Source organism: Vidua chalybeata, chromosome 12 (assembly GCF_026979565.1).
Source record: "Vidua chalybeata isolate OUT-0048 chromosome 12, bVidCha1 merged haplotype, whole genome shotgun sequence".
In the NCBI taxonomy this organism is placed as follows: domain Eukaryota; kingdom Metazoa; phylum Chordata; class Aves; order Passeriformes; family Viduidae; genus Vidua; species Vidua chalybeata.
The window spans coordinates 8,879,069-8,898,356 of record NC_071541.1 but is presented as its reverse complement, the minus strand read 5'-3'; the positions used below and the strand labels follow the sequence as shown (position 1 = coordinate 8,898,356).

Below are 19,288 nucleotides of genomic sequence, written 5' to 3'. Positions count from 1 at the left end.
GCACAAAAGCATTATTCATGTGAACTTGTGCTACAGGCTGGGGAGATTAGCCAGAGCTGTAGAGGGAACTTCAACATCCATGGCTTTGCCTAAAAGGGATACATTTTTCCAAAGCTTGGCAGATTTCTTTACATTCCAGACTGTAATTGTCTCAACTTGATTGTCCAACACCAAGGAAATAAGTAATACACTTCTATTTTCTGAAAAGCCTTCATGATCTCATGTACAAGTTGCTTCTGTCAGAGAAATCTGGCAAGGCTCAGTCATCTGGTACAATTGCTAAAATATGCTGACTGCTTTTTTTTTTTTAGTTTTTCTCCTACTTTTGGACTTGTTATTGATTCTATATCATCTCCTGTTGGCATGTGTGCACAATCTGGGTTGAATCTGGGGACAATCACCTATCTGTTTGCAGTCAAAATGGAAAAAACTAATTTTCCGCCTCAGGAAACAGAACTGTTGGTGTAGAAATCCAGCAAGTAGCATGGCAGATTTAAAGGAAGAGATATCGAATTTTCCATCATGTCTAAATGTAAAAAACATACTTTAAAATTTTCTTATAGCATCATATTATTTTCACATGTGTGGCCAGCCAATCCTTCTGTTCTGCTGTTCAGCTGAGGCCACTGGGAGTTGGTACAAGCAATGCACAGAGCCATGTGCTTGCCTAGACTTCTCCTTATTCGCTGTCTGTCCTTGTCACCTTATCTGCATTCCCTGAATGCAGCCAAAGGCTCTTTGTCTACACCAAAGCTTCAGAAGTTTTTAGGAATAACAGTTAAATGCAGGCTGATACCCAGTAGCATGGTAGAATGTACTTTCCATTGCTGTCTCTTGCATGTGTGGTTTGATCTGCCTGAAAATCAGCCCCAATGAGACTCTGACCATCCTCACAGGAGTGGGCTGACAGCACAAAGCAGCAGCACGAACCCAATTCTCTACAACTGCACCGAAACAAAGCCAGCAAAGGCAAAGGTGATCTCTCAGAGAAACTGCATCAAATTTGGGGAAGGTAAGGAAGTACTGTGAGTGCTCAATAACACCTCTGCTTCCCAAGCTGCCTTTCCTTCCACAATCACTACAGCTTTTGCAACAGCCAGAGATGTTTGAGATCCAGAGAAGAACTAGAATATTTCTGCTGGGGCAACTGCTGATACAAAAGGGCAAGGAGACAGAAACACAGTGCTCATTTCTGAAGAGAATTATCTTAGTCAGACCAACAGAATTACAAAATATAAAAGCTTTAGAGTACATATGCAGTTCTACCAGTCTGGCATAAACCAGAAGCATTTAAAGATTTGTGTTTTTTATATAAAACATGTATCAGGGAATTCCTAAAGAAAATAGGACCTGTGAAGCAGAGAGGATGTTCGCAAGAAGGAAAGATAGTAAGGTAATTACCTCCAATGGAAAAGAAAAAGGCATTTAATTTAGAAAACAATAAGGGAACAAGGTAATAATATGTTGTTAAAATTAAATAATATGTTGTTAATATTTAATAATATGTTGTTAAAACCAGTATTTGTGCTATATTAATAGGTCTTATTACTCAGGAAATGGACGAATTTTAGTTTGAAGTCTCCTATCTGGAAGATCTGCAAGAAGTATTAAGTATGAGAAATCAGAGATGGAATGATTTTTTGAGTAGCCAGGTGATCTTATCTTTGATTTTGTCCTTCATTTATTGGACTCAAATATTATATTAAAGTGTTAAATTTCATATTCATATTTATTTTAATTTATCTGACTCAGTAGATGAATAACTACTTTTTCTAGGAGGTACAAGTATAAGATCTAATGCTTTTGATGGTTCTAGAAGGAGGCAAAGAGGTTTTTATCAATGACAGAAGCAACAGAGATGTGTTGGAAAGTTTATTATTTCCTATTAAGACAGCCTTGATTCAGTTCATGTTTTTTCTCTCAATGTCCAAGAAAAACAAATAGTTTTGATATTCAATTGCTTCCCACCAAGACATGTAATCAAAACATTACAGTATTAGGGTTTCATTGTTGACTAAGTTTTACTTTGAAGGATAAAACATTTTACACAATACATATTAAAATCTGGTTTACTACTTCTAGTAAGTAGGTTAGTTACTAATTAACTTTGTAAGTTAGCAAAGTCTAAATTAACCTCCTAAAAACTTGAAGAGAAATTAAAAAAAAAAATCTCATGAGTGCTGAAATCTTCCTGGTTAAATTACACTGAAGATTAAGTGCTGGCAGTTGATGGATAAACTTCTGAGGAGTGACTTTACAGCAGGAATTCTGACAGATGCTGCAGCTGAGCAGTCACACCAAACTTTCCACAGTAAAATCAGCAGCTGCTTTTAGGAAGGAACTAAAGTGTGTGTGTGGGTGTGGGTTTCAGTGAATTTAAAAAAAATGCACCCTGGGAAATGTGTTAGACCTTGACAAAAGTCAAGGACTAGCATGGAGGCAACTGGCAATATTCTGAGAAACACAGACTGTGCTCTGTGTTCCTGGTTATTGTGGTTTTTTTTCTGAGTATAGAAATATATTCTGAGAATAGAGAATATATATTTTTTATTAAAGAAGCTAGTTTATCTCATTAAAACAGAAAAGCTAATCACACATTCTGACTAATTAAACCCACTCTATTTATGCTATCAATGCCTCCAGCTGTAATCAATTCAATCAATGTGCAATAAACCATCTAGAGCTTCCTGATAACAGTGTGGAATGCCAAATATTGTCTTTTGACATTGTGAGCTGCATTGTAGGAAGGCACAGAATAGGTTCCACAGACACTCAACAGTATCATGTACTTTTAGAGCTTGCACTAAAATTCTTCATTATTCTGAAAGCTATTCTCCATACCAAAATATAATGCAAATGTTGTATAATCTTGTTACATTTTTCTTAAAAAAATATGACTTAAAAATTCTTTAAAAATACTTTCAGATAATAGTAGTCATGTCAGTGAAATGTCACTGACAGCTGAACTGTGATGGAAAGGAAACGAATCTTTTGGACTTATGAACAACATTTTCAGTTTTATGACAGAATGGTAAATTTTGCAGAAAAAAGGCTTCCATCAGCAAAGTCTGTTGAGAAAATTAGTGATGCTTTATTAAGCAGCACTTATCAATGACAATGTATTAAAATTACTACCATCAACAGAAATCCTTAGAATCTGTAGTTTTTCATTGAAATCTTAATGAATACCTTTGACAGTTTGATTTTTTCACAGATACTTTTGCAGATTGGGAGACTGAGAAAATGTCAAATCACTTAATATAAAGATTTTTAATATTGCACTGTCTTGAGGTAGCATACTTTATTGCATTTCTTTTGGATCACATTTAATTTGTATTACTTAAATCAATGGGATCATTTAATCCACTTTATTAAAAAAATGAAATGCTTCAAAGTTTTAGTATGGTTTTGTCCAACAATCTATACCAAAATTAAAAGGAATATTTGTTCAGCCTTGTAGTATACTGCAAAAGTGCCATTATATCAAATCAGGGAATTAAAAACCAGCCTTAGTTTTGTATCATTATGAACACATCAGATTGACAGTCTATTCAGCACCTGAAGGGTACAATCACTAAAACCACAAAAGATCGTATTTAACTGCATCTACTTGGTGAATTTTTATGAACTTGAGAGGAGAATGGACTTGTGCCTGGGTGAAGTAAGAGAAGAACATTTGCTAAACTCTGGTTTTACAGTGGATTATTTGACTAACTGTGGAGGGCCAGAAAATGTCAATGTATGAATCAACTGTAAAAATATTTTAACAAAAAAAAGGACCAATTCCTGACATCTTGTGTAGCTATCAACTTAAATCTCAGTGCATACTTCTGCTGTATTAGCAGTATTTAATATCACGTGGAGCAAATCCTGCTGCAAATGCTGAAAGTGCATAAGTGATATCTTACCATGATGCACTGAATGCAGAGTGCCAACTCCCATCTAAAGCATGCTCCAGTTCTGCTAAGATAGAGACCTAATTTCCTCCTGTTTTCAATTTCAATTATATCTATTTGAGAAAATTTAGTAGAGACTACCTCAGTTCTTAGATAAATTAATAAAAAGTCACCTGGCTTTATAATGCTCCTTGTAAGACCCCTCATCTATTCTCTGATCCAACTTTTTTGGAGCATGAGTTGCTGGTTAGGCTCCTCTATATTAAAAGATGTGAATTTTCAATTATTTCCATATCTCATCAGCTTCAGGCACATGTGTAACTTTATTAACTTAAGGCAAATTACCTACACACACCTGTTTTGCTTCTGTTTTGTCACATGTAAGTCCTGAATGCATAAGGGGAGGTTTGGGTTTATTTTTTAACAGGAGTACTTCCATAGAAATAAATTCTTCAATAATAGGTTCAGTAGTGAAGCAATTACTTTTGTAGGCTATTAATGATGAGATTTATTTGACGTATGTACAAAATTTAATTATTATTTGAAAATATGTTGAAACTAATTTCAGGTTCTGCCAGTACATATGACTGTAATAATTATGAAATCACCTGAGCTTTACATTGTCCATTATTGTATCTAAAATGCTTTAAACAATTCAAGTTCTTGAAATTTTGTAAGTTTTTCCATAAAATTCCATAAACGAATACAAATTCAGTATTAATTTCTACATCCATAACTGTTCAGTGCTACTCAGTTCCAGGTGGGAAAAACAGCGTTTTTTTAAATGAAAAGCTGAGTGAGTTCACAGAAGCAGAAGATATACTACCTAAAGAATACAGAGTATACTTATACATAAAAAAATCAAGGATTTTGAATGTATATTTTAACAAAAATCTTGAAAAATAACATAAATATATATCTTCCTATGACTTTGCATATATTGAAAGTTCTATTTTCAAAAGTATTTAAGGGCAATCTGGCAATACATTGATGATTTAAAAAAAAAAGTAAGCCATGAGCTAAAATTGTGTTATTTTCCTCGAGTGCTACTGTAGTTTCAGGATATCATTAAATCAGCACAAAGCAACACTTATCATTTCCTGCACATTTTTCACAGTGAGCTGCATTCTGACTATGAGTAATCTGTTAATCTGTTCTCTGCCTCACAATCCGTCAAAGTGACAGATTCATTCCATCCCTAATACATAATATCTTCATTTACTGTATGCCTTACTGGAACTTTCTTTTTTTCCAAGCACTGAGATTGAGAAAATCACAGGCATATTTAGAAAATGCCTTTTTCCTTCCTCCAAACCACTTCAGCAAGTCCATTTTGCCAAACATTGCACTTCTAATGGAGGCAGGGACTTCCTTAAAAGCCAAATAATTTAATTGTCCATGAGATCATAAAAAGTACAAGTGCAACTGTGCAGGGAACACTTGAATCTGCTCTTAAAGTCTTAAATCTCTAAATTAACTATCTTAGGGGTGCTAGATTGGATTCAAGTATAACAAAGGAGATGTGAATTCTACTTACTAAACAAGATATTTAGATAAAGTAAGGTGCTACCACAGGAATCTACACTATAATCATGCTGACTGGTATTGGCTGAAAATCTCACCTGTTAATACTTTCCAGTTTGTCTTTCATTATCAAAGTTGAAATGATAATTTTGTGCAGGTCACTAAAACCATACACAGTTATCTACATTTAAAATTACAAATTACCTGAATTTGGAGGTTTAGCATCTTAGTAATGAATATATTTTGCTATTTGGTCTATATTTTGTAGTTAAATACATGAAATTGCTATCATAGTTTCTGTTAAATGGAAAGAACATTTAATTTTACTTAAAGACTGAACCTTTAGATCATCACTATGTTAGCTTGCTGGCTAGATTATAGTCTGGATATTCACTAGCAATATAAATGGCACTAGTAGAGAAAACCAGTGTTTTAACACCTGATATAAGTAAAGTACTAGCTCTTTCTTCCTTGGTACTTGTGATTCATTTATCAGAAGATCAGGAGTATAAATTTGAAGTAATGCATTTGCAAAGGTGTGTCAAAATTCCTTTGTGTTAATCTAACCAAAGCAAGTAAATTCTAGTAAGTACATTAGATACTCATTGATCAGTGAATGAAATGGATTTGCACATTTAATGAAGTGTCTGTTAGGTAGGACATACTTATTTTTTGGCATACTTTTAACAATTAAATAAAATTTTTAAAAGAAATTATGTTTTACTCTTCTACCAGCTCAGGAAGCACCTGAATCTAGTGACTAAGAAGTCTTGTTGCAATCAAAGTAATTTCTTTTTCCATAACCAGCCACCAACAACATCTGACTGTTCTGTGCAGTTCCCAGGGCTCTCAGAGTTTTCAGAAGATGGGCTATGACCTTAGGTGCTGACTTGTGGCTGCACCAAAGCAACCTGTCATCCATAAACACGGAGATGCGTAACATCCATAAACACGGAGATGCGTAACATCCATAAACATCCATAAACACGGAGATGCCCTGGGAAAAGCCACATGGGTAAAGGCCCACGGCAAGAGCTCAGCTGAGTGTGGAGAGACTGTAACAGTCTGGGAACAGGGAGCTTGTCCTTTCAATCTGACATGTCTGAGAGGTAAAATCTTTTACTGCCTATTCTCCATCTTTACATATAAGCACGGCCTTTGTTTGAATGGCCCAAGAATACCCGGAAAAATGTGCAACCAATAAAATTATTCTTGGTAAGTCCTGAAGCTAAAAAAAATAAATTAAAAAAAGAAGAAGAAGAGGAAGAAGAAATAGACTACCTTACATTGACATGGATGTAACAGCATGTTAAAAAACATTTGCCATGTTTTACATTTAAATCCTTAGTGCATATGCTGTCATGTTTCCATGTTCTTAGATTCCCATACAAGGGAAAGCCATTTTTGGATTATTTTAACAAGCTTTAACATGTTAGCTACTTGGTTCTCCAGAACCTTTCTGCAGCTAAGCTTTTTAGCATCATGATTAAAAAAATGTAACCTGTTCAATTAGATGGTTCCTGTGCCATTTAATTCTTTTGTCATGTTCTTTTCCATGCACATTATTGCCTGACAAATGCAGCAGAACTTTGCTAATTCAGATTAACGACTGGAATTAAGTCGAGACCTACTGCAAATTACTCTATTTTGTGGGTAAGTAACTGAACAACTAAAATAAAAACCAAAGTACATTTTCTGATACATTGTTCTTGTTCACTTATTTTGACAACTGTTGTGTAATTTTATAGTACTTCATAATGTAATATTGTCTGTTTTGCAGAAGTAATGGTGTTGTATGATCTTATAATGAATCATAAGAATAAATATGCTTCTTTGTTTGAAAAAAGCAGTCTTTAAATGTGTTTCTTAACTAAGTTATTCTGCTATTCAAACTTTTGCATGGAAATACAAAGGGCTCTTGTGCCTGAATTTCACACCCTGCACGCGGGAGAGGTTCTGGTGTAGTGCAAATAAATGTTATAGCTGCAATCCCTCTTTTACTGCACCATTTCATGGGTGAGTTTAATTTTACAGAATCTCTCAACGGTATAATAACACATGCACCAGCTATTGGAATGTTTAGTTTTCATCTGGGATGGATGAGAGTACTAGAATGGTAGTCTCAAAGCTGAAGATATTTTTAATATTTGAAAGTTTACAGCTGATGTGTTTTTTATGCTGGAATCACTGATATTATGCAAATTATGCAAATGTCAGCTACCATGATAATGGCAATACATATGGTAACCATAGGTTCTGAAAAAAGACTTCTCTAGAAGAAAATTTCAAAGAAAGAGAAAGAAATAATTTCTTCTCTAAAACCAATAGAGTGTTCAGAATGCACAGAAAGAGGTGTTTATTATATTTACAGATAATTTATATTTATAACTAACATACCTAAATCAGTCATCAAGCTTGAATATCATTAAAAGATACTTTTAGTTAATGGTAAATGTTTATGCAGCTCATGATTCATTACCTGAAGTGCTGTGCATGCATACCACTGCAAAAATAAGAAAATTGCATTGTTGGATAAAGTAGCAACAGAGGATTCGTGTTTGTTTTTTTCTTAAGGTAAAACCAACAACTTTTTTTTATAAGTTATTGTCCTCCTCAAACACACCACTCTCCATATCAGTGAAACATTTTGTGGTGACAAATCTCAAATCTATAACGTTTACCATAAAAGGAATGAAAATGTTATTTACTTTTCTTTGGGTCGATTGCATTGTTTAGGTTTTTTTGTTTTGTTGATTGTAGAGGGAAGAATAATGATGACATCCCAATCAGTCTAACTTAACAAATGCAGGTTACAATGACAAGACAACCTGCTTTAGTCAGCTCATACCAAGCTCACATGAAGGGAGGTCAATGGCTCTTAATCATTTGTCAGAGGCTGCAGAACTTATCAGCTAATTTTAGACAGAAGAAACTGAAATAGAAACATCTGGATAAAAACTAATTGAAAATTTAGCCATGCATATTTGGCACAAAATTATTTAAGTAAAATATACTTCTTGTGAAAGGATACTCAATTAAATGTTGAAATATTTGTGCCCTACTTTAGTGCAGTTTCTGTGGAACAACTGTTTGAACAAGAGGAACAAATTTTATTTGTAATTTGGAAGAGTTGAGTAGGATGCCAAGACAGGATCTAGTGAGGCAATGTTTACAAAGATAGGGTTTTTCTAATAAGTTGAAACCTTTCTCTAAGGCAGAAAAATCATCTTTTATCAGAAATAAATTTTCTGGAGAGCATCTGTAGAAGTGTATAAAAGTCTAATGAATTAGGTTCAAGTGATCTTTTCAGAGAGCAGCTCTGGAGATCACAGTTCAGTATGGCAGAAATTCTAGAATACTTATGATCTTCCAGGATTTCCTTTAGTGAAACTTCCAAACCTTCTATAACACACAAATAGTTTGGAGGAGAAAATCTTACTAAGTAGATGCTGGTTATATAGCAGAATGTAGTCCTTGCACTGGAGGAAGAAGCAACACGGACGGTTACAGCTCCCTGTTTGCAGAGAAGAAAGCAATTCCCGAGTTCTGGCAGCAGCACATCAGTTGTGGGAATTGCAGGGCCAGGGCCAAACACTCACATCACCTCACTCTCCTGGCCCTGCAGCCTCTGCCCTCAGCTGTCTCTTTTCATTAACTGGTTCTCTGCCTTGCAGAGCAGCACCAGGTAGGCTGATTTCTATGGCAGGAGCAATATTCTTGGCAGACTTATGACCTTTACCCAGTGGAACCAATGCACAATGAGTCAAGCTGAGTCTTTTTATTGACTGAATTTCCATTACCTTCACAGGCTTTCTTTCCTGGCTTGTCCTTTTATCTTATTATGGACAGAACCTACATTTACTGGACAATAGCTTCCACATTGGTCTCTTCTCATTTCCCAGAAGATATCACTACTACACTTTTAAAAATTACTCTCAAGACCTGTTCTTTGCCCCTCTTTACAAAAAAAACTATTTGTCAATTCAGTAAATGCACCAGGTAACTGTCTTTATACCATAGCATTTACACCCACACACCTAAAGGGGCTCTATTTCAAATATTCCATGTGTTCCCTACAAAGCTACAGTAGGGTTACAAAGTTTTAGACATTTTCTAGTTGCTTATACAGGATTTGCTAAAATTGCCTTTAGGAACAGTTTAGGAACTAAGTTGTAGAATTACCATTAATTTTACTTCCTCCTTATTTAGGTACCCATCCTCTGTGAAAAACATTACAGTTTTCCATTATAAATGAAAGGTAACGATGTGAATAATGGTATTCAAGTCACATCATCTCCAGTTTTTATATCATGATGCAAACTGACCTCATAATTTTGTCATCTTCTGTATTTACAGCCCAATAATGCTTTTCTGGCAGTTCACAAGGGTTACTGAATTTATGAGGCACTTTCAAGTCAGGTATTTTATGAATACCACCTGCATTTCTCGAAAATGATTTCTAAGGAAATTTAAGTCTACTGTGTATACTGGATTAAAATAGCATAAGAACTAAGTAATAAATTATACTATTTTGTTTTAAATTTTATTATACGGAAATACAAGTTTTCATTGTTGATCATATTAACTTGATATGAGGAAACACTTTCTTTTTACAGATAATGGTGTTTATTTGTTTTTACAGTATATAAAATGTACCAAGTACCAAATTGCTTTAGCACATGCATAAAAACAACTTAATAAAACCTGACTTAACCAACGTATGGGCAAAAAGAAGACAAACCATGTAGCTTGCACTAAAATACTGGCAATTATAATGTCATCAGAACTATAAAATCAATTTTGGAATAAAGAGTCCAAAGTTCTGTCTCAAGGTACCTCCTGTTGTACTCTGTGGACTGTAGTCAATTATCTCTGCCCACTTCATCCATTCAACAACTCATAAGGAGATGGTTCCTTAGACAACCATCACCCAAGGCAGAGAGGTCATCTAGACAAACATAAGTACCTTGATTTACATGTGAAAGGGAACAGGAATCCAGGATTATTCTTTTAACTCCAGGAATATACTGGAAATATATGGCTGTGTCTTGCACTGATGCATCTGGGTGAACTTGCACAGAAAGTTTCAGATTGTTCACTTCATAAAATCTAATCAGAAGACTTTGAATCCATAAAGATATGGATAGCAAGTGAGACAAGTGTCTGAAAACATCTGTGTGAGGAGAAACATATTATCCTGCACAACTGACTGACAGTGAACCCTCAGAAAGCATTTCAGACTGTTGGTAAAATATAAAGAAGTTGTAACTGAAATGTCCTCTCCTCCTATCCCTGCCCCCAACACACATACATCATCCAGTTAAAACTTGGACAAGCAAAATCCACATTAATGACACCAAGTGAAAGTGAAATAGGACTGCTTTTAAAAATTAGTACACCTCTTGTTCAGGCAGTTAAAAAATTGACAAAGTGATGTTCAAGGTTTCACAGGTACAAAGCAGGTCTGGAACTGGACAATTAATCTTGATTGTCTCAACAGTTTCAATGTGATTAATTTTCCTTAGCCACCTCCTCCTCTTGACATCTCACCTTACATTGAATTCACAGGGATTTTGTTCCTGATTCCAAACAAAACAGATCAAGTTAAAAATCTGACACACAAAATATGCTGTAGACAGGATCCTTTTGCTCTATCCCAGAGTGTTGTAACCCCCTCTCCTAACTGGGCTATCTATTGAAAAAAAAAAAAAAAACCTTTCTTAATAAGTAGCATTAAAATATTTTGGAACCAATTGATTCCCTGACACCTACAGTCACATACAGAATTCTAGCTCTAAGCCTTCAAAGCAGAGAGGGAGAAAGAAATGACAGTATATGTATGTGAGATGAGGACAATTTGCTGAATCACACATCAAAGCAGATGTAAGAGCAAGGCCTGTGTCAGATACTTTAAATACACAGTGGTACATCCAAAACATGCAGAATTCAGTTCTGTGTTCCCAGACAGCTCAGACATACTGTAGACAATGACTAAAACGAGCAATAAAGCCCTCTGAGAGGAGGTTGCAATTGAAAAGAGATTGAAGATTAAATCAAAGAGTGTCACATTTAATATTCAGAACACTCTAACTGAATCCTTACTGCCTGGGCTATAAATGGAATCTTACCGTGGGCTGGAATGAGAAAGTGGGCTCATTTCTTTCTGATAGTGATGCTCCTGACTGACGGGCTGTGGAGAACAAAAATAATGGATTGTTTAGAAGTATGTCAGAGGTCTGGTATGAGCATATACATTTGCAGCTTCAGATATTAGAATTTTACAGTCTTTTTTCTTATAGGTGAAATTAAAAATGGATATTCTGGTCTTAACTGTACAAAAGTACAACTTTAAAGATGATTTTTGTCTGGGTGGAAGTACATATGAATTAAGGAGGAGATCACACAGTTATTTCTCTGCTGCCTGTGAGAGTGTTGGGACAGTCAGGAAATTTCAGAGATGGAGGGTGGTAAAGTCTTATATGACAGAAGAGTCTGGATTGAACACGTGTTCCTCACAAAGCATGAGGAAGAAAATCTTGGTAGGATCTGTGCAGAACGAACCATTTTTAAGAGTATAAAACACCAAGGGAGAGGTAAGAGGGCTGGCTGACTAGGTTAGAAGCAGCAATAATACTGATTTTAGCAGTCCTAAATGAAGATTACTGAAGCACATATGATTCTCCATGGCACTGCAGCTTTGACGCCTGGATTAAGCTGTTCATGAATAGCTAACAGGGTGGTATGAATATTCATACAAAACATGATAATTTCCCAGTCAAATCTTACCTACCCATTGTAAGTACATGCCCCAAAAGTTTCAAACTACATTTGGCTTATGGCATTAAAAAGAGGTATTTGCAAGAAAAATCAATAAACTGATGTAAAAAATTCAAGAATTCTAAAATCCACAAATACATTTTCTCCCAGAATATATGTGGCTATACCAGAAGAGACTCTCCCTGCCATTATCACACACCTCAAAAGCAGTTCTAAACAAATCATTGAAAGAAATGCAAAAGAAGTGAAAATGTAAGCATACATTAACAATACTTGTACAATTTAGTACATTAAATGCTAAAATAATAAAAAGTGTTAAGAAATGAATTTTTTAAAACAAAAATTAATATAAAAATGAGTATGTCCTCATGGTTTCAGAAAATGGAAAGGGATGTTGTAAAATATATGTTCAGGATGAAAGACATCCTAATTACTACCAAATATGACTCACTGCCTGGTGGTGGATAGTGCAATTCCCCGATGATAGCTCGTGGAAGATGAGGACAAGACAGAGAATGAATTAGTCAGTCTATGAACCAGAATATCTGTCTAAATAATTTTTAGTCTCATTTCATAGTAAAGAATACTCTTCCTCAGTTTTGCAATTTGACTTGATGTGAACAGATCTCTCCAGGGGTTGTCAAGCTGAGCTCACAGTTGGCATAATTCTGGGTTTAAGTAACACTCCTCTTGTCTGTCAGACTTCAGTTCTGCCAGACCATTTCTGTATTAAGTGGCTTTCTTTTCTGAAGACTCACAAAGGAGGCCAAAAGACCTTCCACAAATTAGGTATGAACCTGGAAGTACTGTTTCAAATATTTTTCACATCAAGACTTATGTAACTGAATTTATATTTAGGAATTTGTTTGTGGAACAAGTAATCTTTCTTCTCTGTGAGCACTCCTTACTTGAAAGACATGTTTTAGTGGTGGGCATAATTTGGATTCTGCTAACGCAACAGTATATCACTCTTATACCACTACAAGCTTCCAGGATATATCAGTGAGCAATTAGGAGAATCATCCTTCTCCTCTGCATTTCTGATGAGAAACAGGGACCATATGTAAGTAAGGTATCCTGAATTCTCATATAGATCTTTTCCAGAATGTTTGTGTTGTGTCTGAATTGGTGTCTGAAGTGTGGTAACGACTATTCAAGAAGCTGAATGGGCCAATTCTCTGACAGGACAAGAAAGTCTTACAAGATCTCTAGAATAAAACAAGGCATTTAAACAGAAATGTTTTGTAAGCTTTGCAGATTTTCTTGGATAGTGTATATATGTATGAGTATAAACTTCACATTACATTCTGCAATATGGAGAACTGTGTCTTTCATAGTGTTGCAAACCTAGCATGGATTTTCATAGGTCTTAAGATTTAAGAAAACATTCAGGCAAGACATGGTCAAATAAAATATTTAAAAATATTTAGCTCTACATACACATATTATTGAATTGAAACTGTGCCCCACACACATTTTACAAGGGTTTACAATTCTCCTTCAAAGTAAACCCATTTTAAAGTAGAAGTTTTTCATATTTATAACTGAGGTTATACTAGCTAATGTATAATATTCAAAGTGATTTTATTCCTTTTTGGCTGTCATAGTTTACAGCAGCTAAACCACTTACATATCAACATTTTCTCCTGACAGCATATATTCAATTCTTGGTAGACTATCATAGAATATAAATCCACAATTTTAGTGTATCTGTTTTGTAGTTGTTAAGGACATCTGTTCTAACTGCAGCTCAATAATGTGATTGATCTATGTGCCTTTACATTCACAAGGGTTTCTCAGATTCATTAAAGTCAGTAACTTGACACTTTTCAATGATTCTGGAAATCAGGCTAAAAATGGTTAAGTGATGAAAAAAATTAAACTCACTTAGAATGTGGTTTATATATAGAATGTTACTTTGATACATAAATTCACTATCTAACATGATTATACCCTGCCCTGCCTTGCAAAACATCAAAGGTATTTCAAAATTAAAGATACACAAAAACCTGCCTTCTGGTGGTGCTGTTGCCATAGATTCCACCTAAAGGACACAAATGTATAAAATGAAGAAAAGTAAGAAAATACTCCTTATTTATCTTTGAAAAACATAAGAGAAAGCAATTGATACTACTGATTTGAAGAATCAGAAAGATACAACCTGGAAACACATGTAAGCATGAAAGTTTAATCATGACAAGAATTTCAAGCTGTACTTAATTTCTCAAATTCCAATGTGAGAATTATTTCTATTTCTTTTCTATATACTGCACTGCTAAAATAATTTACCTATGCAATTGGAAGATGGCTACAGATCTATATCTATATCTATAAAGTTTTCTGCAGTTTGTACATCTGATTTTGGAAGGATTGAGCATTTGAAAATTCTCTTAACTCAAATGATAGTGGTACTAAAGATCAGAGACATAAAAATAAAATTGCTTTTATTCTACACATATATTTTTTACATAAGAAATATACATATAAAGAATAAATATATACATAAGAAACACTTCTTTATAAAAACTGGAAGCTGAGAAAATTAGGAATTTACTAGTACTGGGGGATGAAGGGATTGAGAGCAGCTCTGTGGAGAAGGATTTGGGAGTATTGGGGGATGAAGAGCTAGACATGACCTGTCAGATCAGAATGCCAATTGTATCCTGGGCTGCATCCAAAGGAAGCATTGGCAGCAGGTTCAGGGAGGGAATTCTGCCCCTCTACTCTGCCTCTGTGAGACCCTACCTGGGGTACTGTGTCCAGCTCTGGGGTCCTCAGCACAGGAAAGACATGGACCTGATGGAGTGAGTCCAGAGCGGGCTGGAAAAATTATCAGAGGACTGGAAGATGTCTCCTGTGGAGACAGGCTGAGAGAGTTGGGGTTTTCTCCATTTTTTCTCCATTTTTTCTCCATTTTTTTCTCCATTCAGCATGGGGAAAAGAAGGCTCTGGGAAGGCCTTACTGCAGCCATTCAGAACCTAAAGGAAGCTTTACAAGAAAGATGGGGACAGAGTTTTCAGTAGGGCCTGTTGTGGTAGGACAAAGGGCAACAGTTTTAAACTAAAAGAGTGTAGATTTAGACCAGATGTGAGGAAGAATTTTTTTACAATGTAGGTGATGAGGCATTGGAACAGATTGCCCAGAGAAGCTGTGACTGCCCATCCCTACAAATGTTCAAGGCCTGGTTGGATGGGGAACTGAGCAACTGGATTTAGTGGAAGGTGTCCTTGCCCAGTGGTAGGAGGGATGGATTAGATTACCTTTAAAGGTCCCTTCCAAACGAAAGTATTCTATAATTCCATTATTTTAAGTCTTACAGAAAGAGAATGCATGACTAAAGTCTTTCATTTCAGCTAACCATTTGAATACTGGCACAGCATCGCTATTCCCAAGTCTTCTGAAATGTTGTAAGCATTTCAAAATATACTGACATTTAACATCATCATACCAACAATTCCCCCAAATACTCTTTTAAAAGCTTCCATGTTAAAAGAATGTGGGGTGATTAAATAATCACCTCCATTAACAAATGTTGTTAACAGCCTTCTTAGATACCAATGGTCTACAAAGTGAATTATCACCCTCACATAGATACTCCGCATTTTTCCAAATGTTGGAACAGAATTACATTGAGTAGTGTTAAACACACAAATCCATACTCAAAAAAACTTCCATCATATCCATGAATAGCTGGTATTCTGGCTGATATCTCAGCAAGGAAAATATGAAATGAAGCAGGAGATTCTGGGGACTGCCCAACCCTGTACTGGTACAGTGCTGCTCTCCATAAAGGCTGAGGAAAATGGGTATGGAAGACCTCGAAAGCTGAATTTCTTTGTTTTTGTGAGGGACTAAATGGTTAGTCTTTATCTGAGAAAGATTAGGTTTCCTTCCTAAGTTATCCCTCCTTGGAAATGAGATTCTTGCCATTGTATCTTGAACCCTCAATATTCACCTTGCAAAATGCAAGGAGAAACCTGACAAAGCTGGATGTGTAAGGCACACCAAACTCTTCAGTCGGCTGAATGGAATGTGAAGAACTCTCTCAAAGACAAAATCTTGTTTTTTATTCTTTAATTATGTAGAGAAAGATGTCCATAAAGGGCTGTTATGAAAAACTACAACTATATTAAATTGCAAATTATATTACTAACCTATTATATCTAAACACTATTTTAGATTGAAGCTAAGAAGTTGATCAAGGCAGTAAGATCAAAGTATATCAAAGTCTTTGCAATCACATTGTGCTTTACTGAATACTGCAGCAGTACATTTTACTTTAAAAGTTCATTTTGTTTTAGTCATGTAATTTGTATTATCCAAACCTGACATGTCTAAATATTCTTATCAATTTCATTATAATTAAACTGCTAAAAAAATAATGAGACTTCTATTCTCTATATTTAATTGAGTTCCATTTGTCTGGTCTTTCAGATTTGAACCACGTTTGAGCCTATTTAATAAGTACAGAAAAAACACATTGGAAATATTAAATTAACAAAATGTGTAAATGGAGATGTATATCAAATAGTTAATATCAACTAATGTTTCTCTGATGTCCTGCAAAATATTCCTCTGTAAATCAAGTTCTTATTTGTACAATTACCCACTTATCAACACATTTCTTCTCATTTGAAACCTTAATTTAACAGGGTACTCCAAAGTTCCAGCACTGTGTTGATCATTCACTATGGAAAGTTGCTGCTACAGGCCTCTATTTGGGCTCTGTAGAACCTTGAAGGTAATTTGCACCTACCATTTTAGAGCATTTACTCTGCAATAGTTTATACTGGGGCAACACAGCTGTGCTTCATTTTCTAACATTGGATTTGCCTCAGAGCTGTGCTGTGTGCTTTATTTAAGCCACATTCATTGTTTATTATTGCCTCAACTGTAATAAAATAACAGCTATATTGCTGATATATATATGGAGTATGAGGTTATCTAGTTTTACAGCAGCTCCTGCTAGTACCTTTATATAGTTCCTGAAATGCTATTCTGTGCTTTCATACATTCAATACTTTTTGGTGGAATGCAACAAATACTCTGCTTCTTATAGCAGTACTGTCACATAGTGCAGCTGTGTGTGATTCTGTACCACTTTGTACCAGGACAAATAATGATCCAAGGTGTAAAATACATAATGATCACTAAGTGCTCAGAACTACTGAGCACTAGCTTTTTGCTGCTTTCTCCTGCTTCAGTTCTTTAAGCATTTAGCTTTTCAGTAATGAGACTTTATCATTGCAAGAAGCAATTATTTTCCATTACTCACACTGTAATGTAGCTTCTGACTGGTATATCTGGGTTTCATTCATTTTGGATCTATTCTTAAGTACTATATCACACACCTGCAGGTTGTCAGCCAGTATTGTGATGAACTGTACAGCCTACATGATTATTCAGGAATCTAGGAAGAAATTTATATAATAGATTTGCTCTTTATCCATGGTGGTACTAGAGAACATGCTGGAAGTGCGTGTGCCTTGGTTAAATGTTTTACTTGATAAGTTGTAAGAGCCTTTGGTAATGATACCTTAAATTTCAACTCTACTCAAAGAAAATTTAGTATTCAAGACCCCTAAGAAAATACTGTGGGTTTAGACTTACTGGTGGGAAACAAGAGTTCCAGTTTGCTGTATCATCACCTATATTTAGGTTGACATTGCAGCAATCGATCTGTGCGGCGCTCAGCCCATGGGAGACCCCAGCATCCCATAATTCTTCATTTTGTTGTCTCTTCATGCTGGCCAGCGTCTGTAGTTCAGATGAACTCAGTCTATTTGACTGGTACTTCTTCCTGTCATACTCCTGTGAAATAAAATGGAAAAGTCAACAATACAGACAGGATCACCGAACAGAATAGATGAATGAAACCCAGAGAGACCTTGGAGAATATCCCAGAGAATCTTCAAAAAGCTTCAATACTGAAAGAGAAACAAAAATGTTTACTAGAAAAAATTAGTTGACAGATTTCTGCTCATCTATGAAGATCAAGCGCATTTATAAACAATTACAGAAAGGAGGAACACCTCAAGAACTGTAATGAACTGCAGTTTTGACCCAGGGTGTTTGGTGAAGTTGTTGTTCCGCTGCAATTAAAAATAGAAGATAAAAACAGGCCTTAAGAAGTTCAAAAATCCATCAGCTGTTAAATAAAATCTTGAATTAAAGCCAATCCCACAGTTATCACAGTATCATCAACACCATCAATGTAACATTTAGTTACTGGTCAAGCACAGCATAAAATTTCTCTGGAACGCCATGTCAACACTAAATTTCAAAGGTTATTCTGGCAGTTTGCTAGTGTATGAATTTTCAAGTAAACTTCAATGTCTTTTCACTTTTCTTCAAATCCACTGGTGGAATTGTTAATATAACCCTAATTGTTATACCTAACTTGATCCACAGGCCAAAAGCTGCAAACACATACTAACCATTTTGCAGTTGGTACTTAAGCCTTGCTCAAAACCTTAAATAAGATAGTTTAAAGTCACCCAACCTGCTGTTGGCACTATCTTTGTTTAAAGAACACCTCCTTTAAGAAAAGATTCCCCCTTTTTAAAGGGTCCACATAGATTGCTCTTTCACAAAGGAAAAAGTCTAGTACTTGAGACGTGTAGTTTTGGTTCTAAATGTAAGTAGAAAGCATATCTGCTTGAAAAGTGAATCCAGGCAGTGACCAGGACTTGAATGGATTTAGATCACTGGAATATTGGCCAGTGGGCTGTGAGACACTATATAACAGTATTCCAAAGAGGGACAGAGCTTTGATTCTAGTGAAGAGAATGGAGCTTTTAGACCAGGAATGTATCATATTACTGGCAGAAGGGAGGATCTCTCAGTCTCTTTTTCTGTGTGAAGGCAACAGAGAACTGAAGACCTCAAGAACACACACAAGTCAGCAGTACAAGTGACATTAACACTGACAACTTTTCCTCCTATGAAATGTGGTGTGTAATCTTTTAGTGTATCTTTGAGGGGTACAGAAGTCACCTTACACCAGAATTCATAGTGAAATTATAACTCCTTTGCTTTCTTCCTATGTCTATAAGACACAAAGTACAAGAAGATTACAGCAGATACAAAG

General features: G+C 35.4%; 1 protein-coding gene across 12 annotated transcripts in view; it reads right to left on the bottom strand.

Annotated features, from left to right (window-relative positions):
• Positions 1-19,288, bottom strand: part of CFAP20DC (CFAP20 domain containing) — a 68,558-nt gene that overhangs the window by 7,588 nt on the left and 41,682 nt on the right. For all 12 annotated transcript variants that reach the window (XM_053953703.1, XM_053953704.1, XM_053953696.1 and 9 more), the window contains 2 exons: positions 17,809-18,009; positions 11,549-11,610 (listed from right to left, as the gene is read on the bottom strand). In XM_053953703.1, the coding sequence (XP_053809678.1) occupies positions 11,549-11,610; positions 17,809-18,009 (263 nt within the window). The remainder of the gene's footprint in view (positions 1-11,548; positions 11,611-17,808; positions 18,010-19,288) is intronic.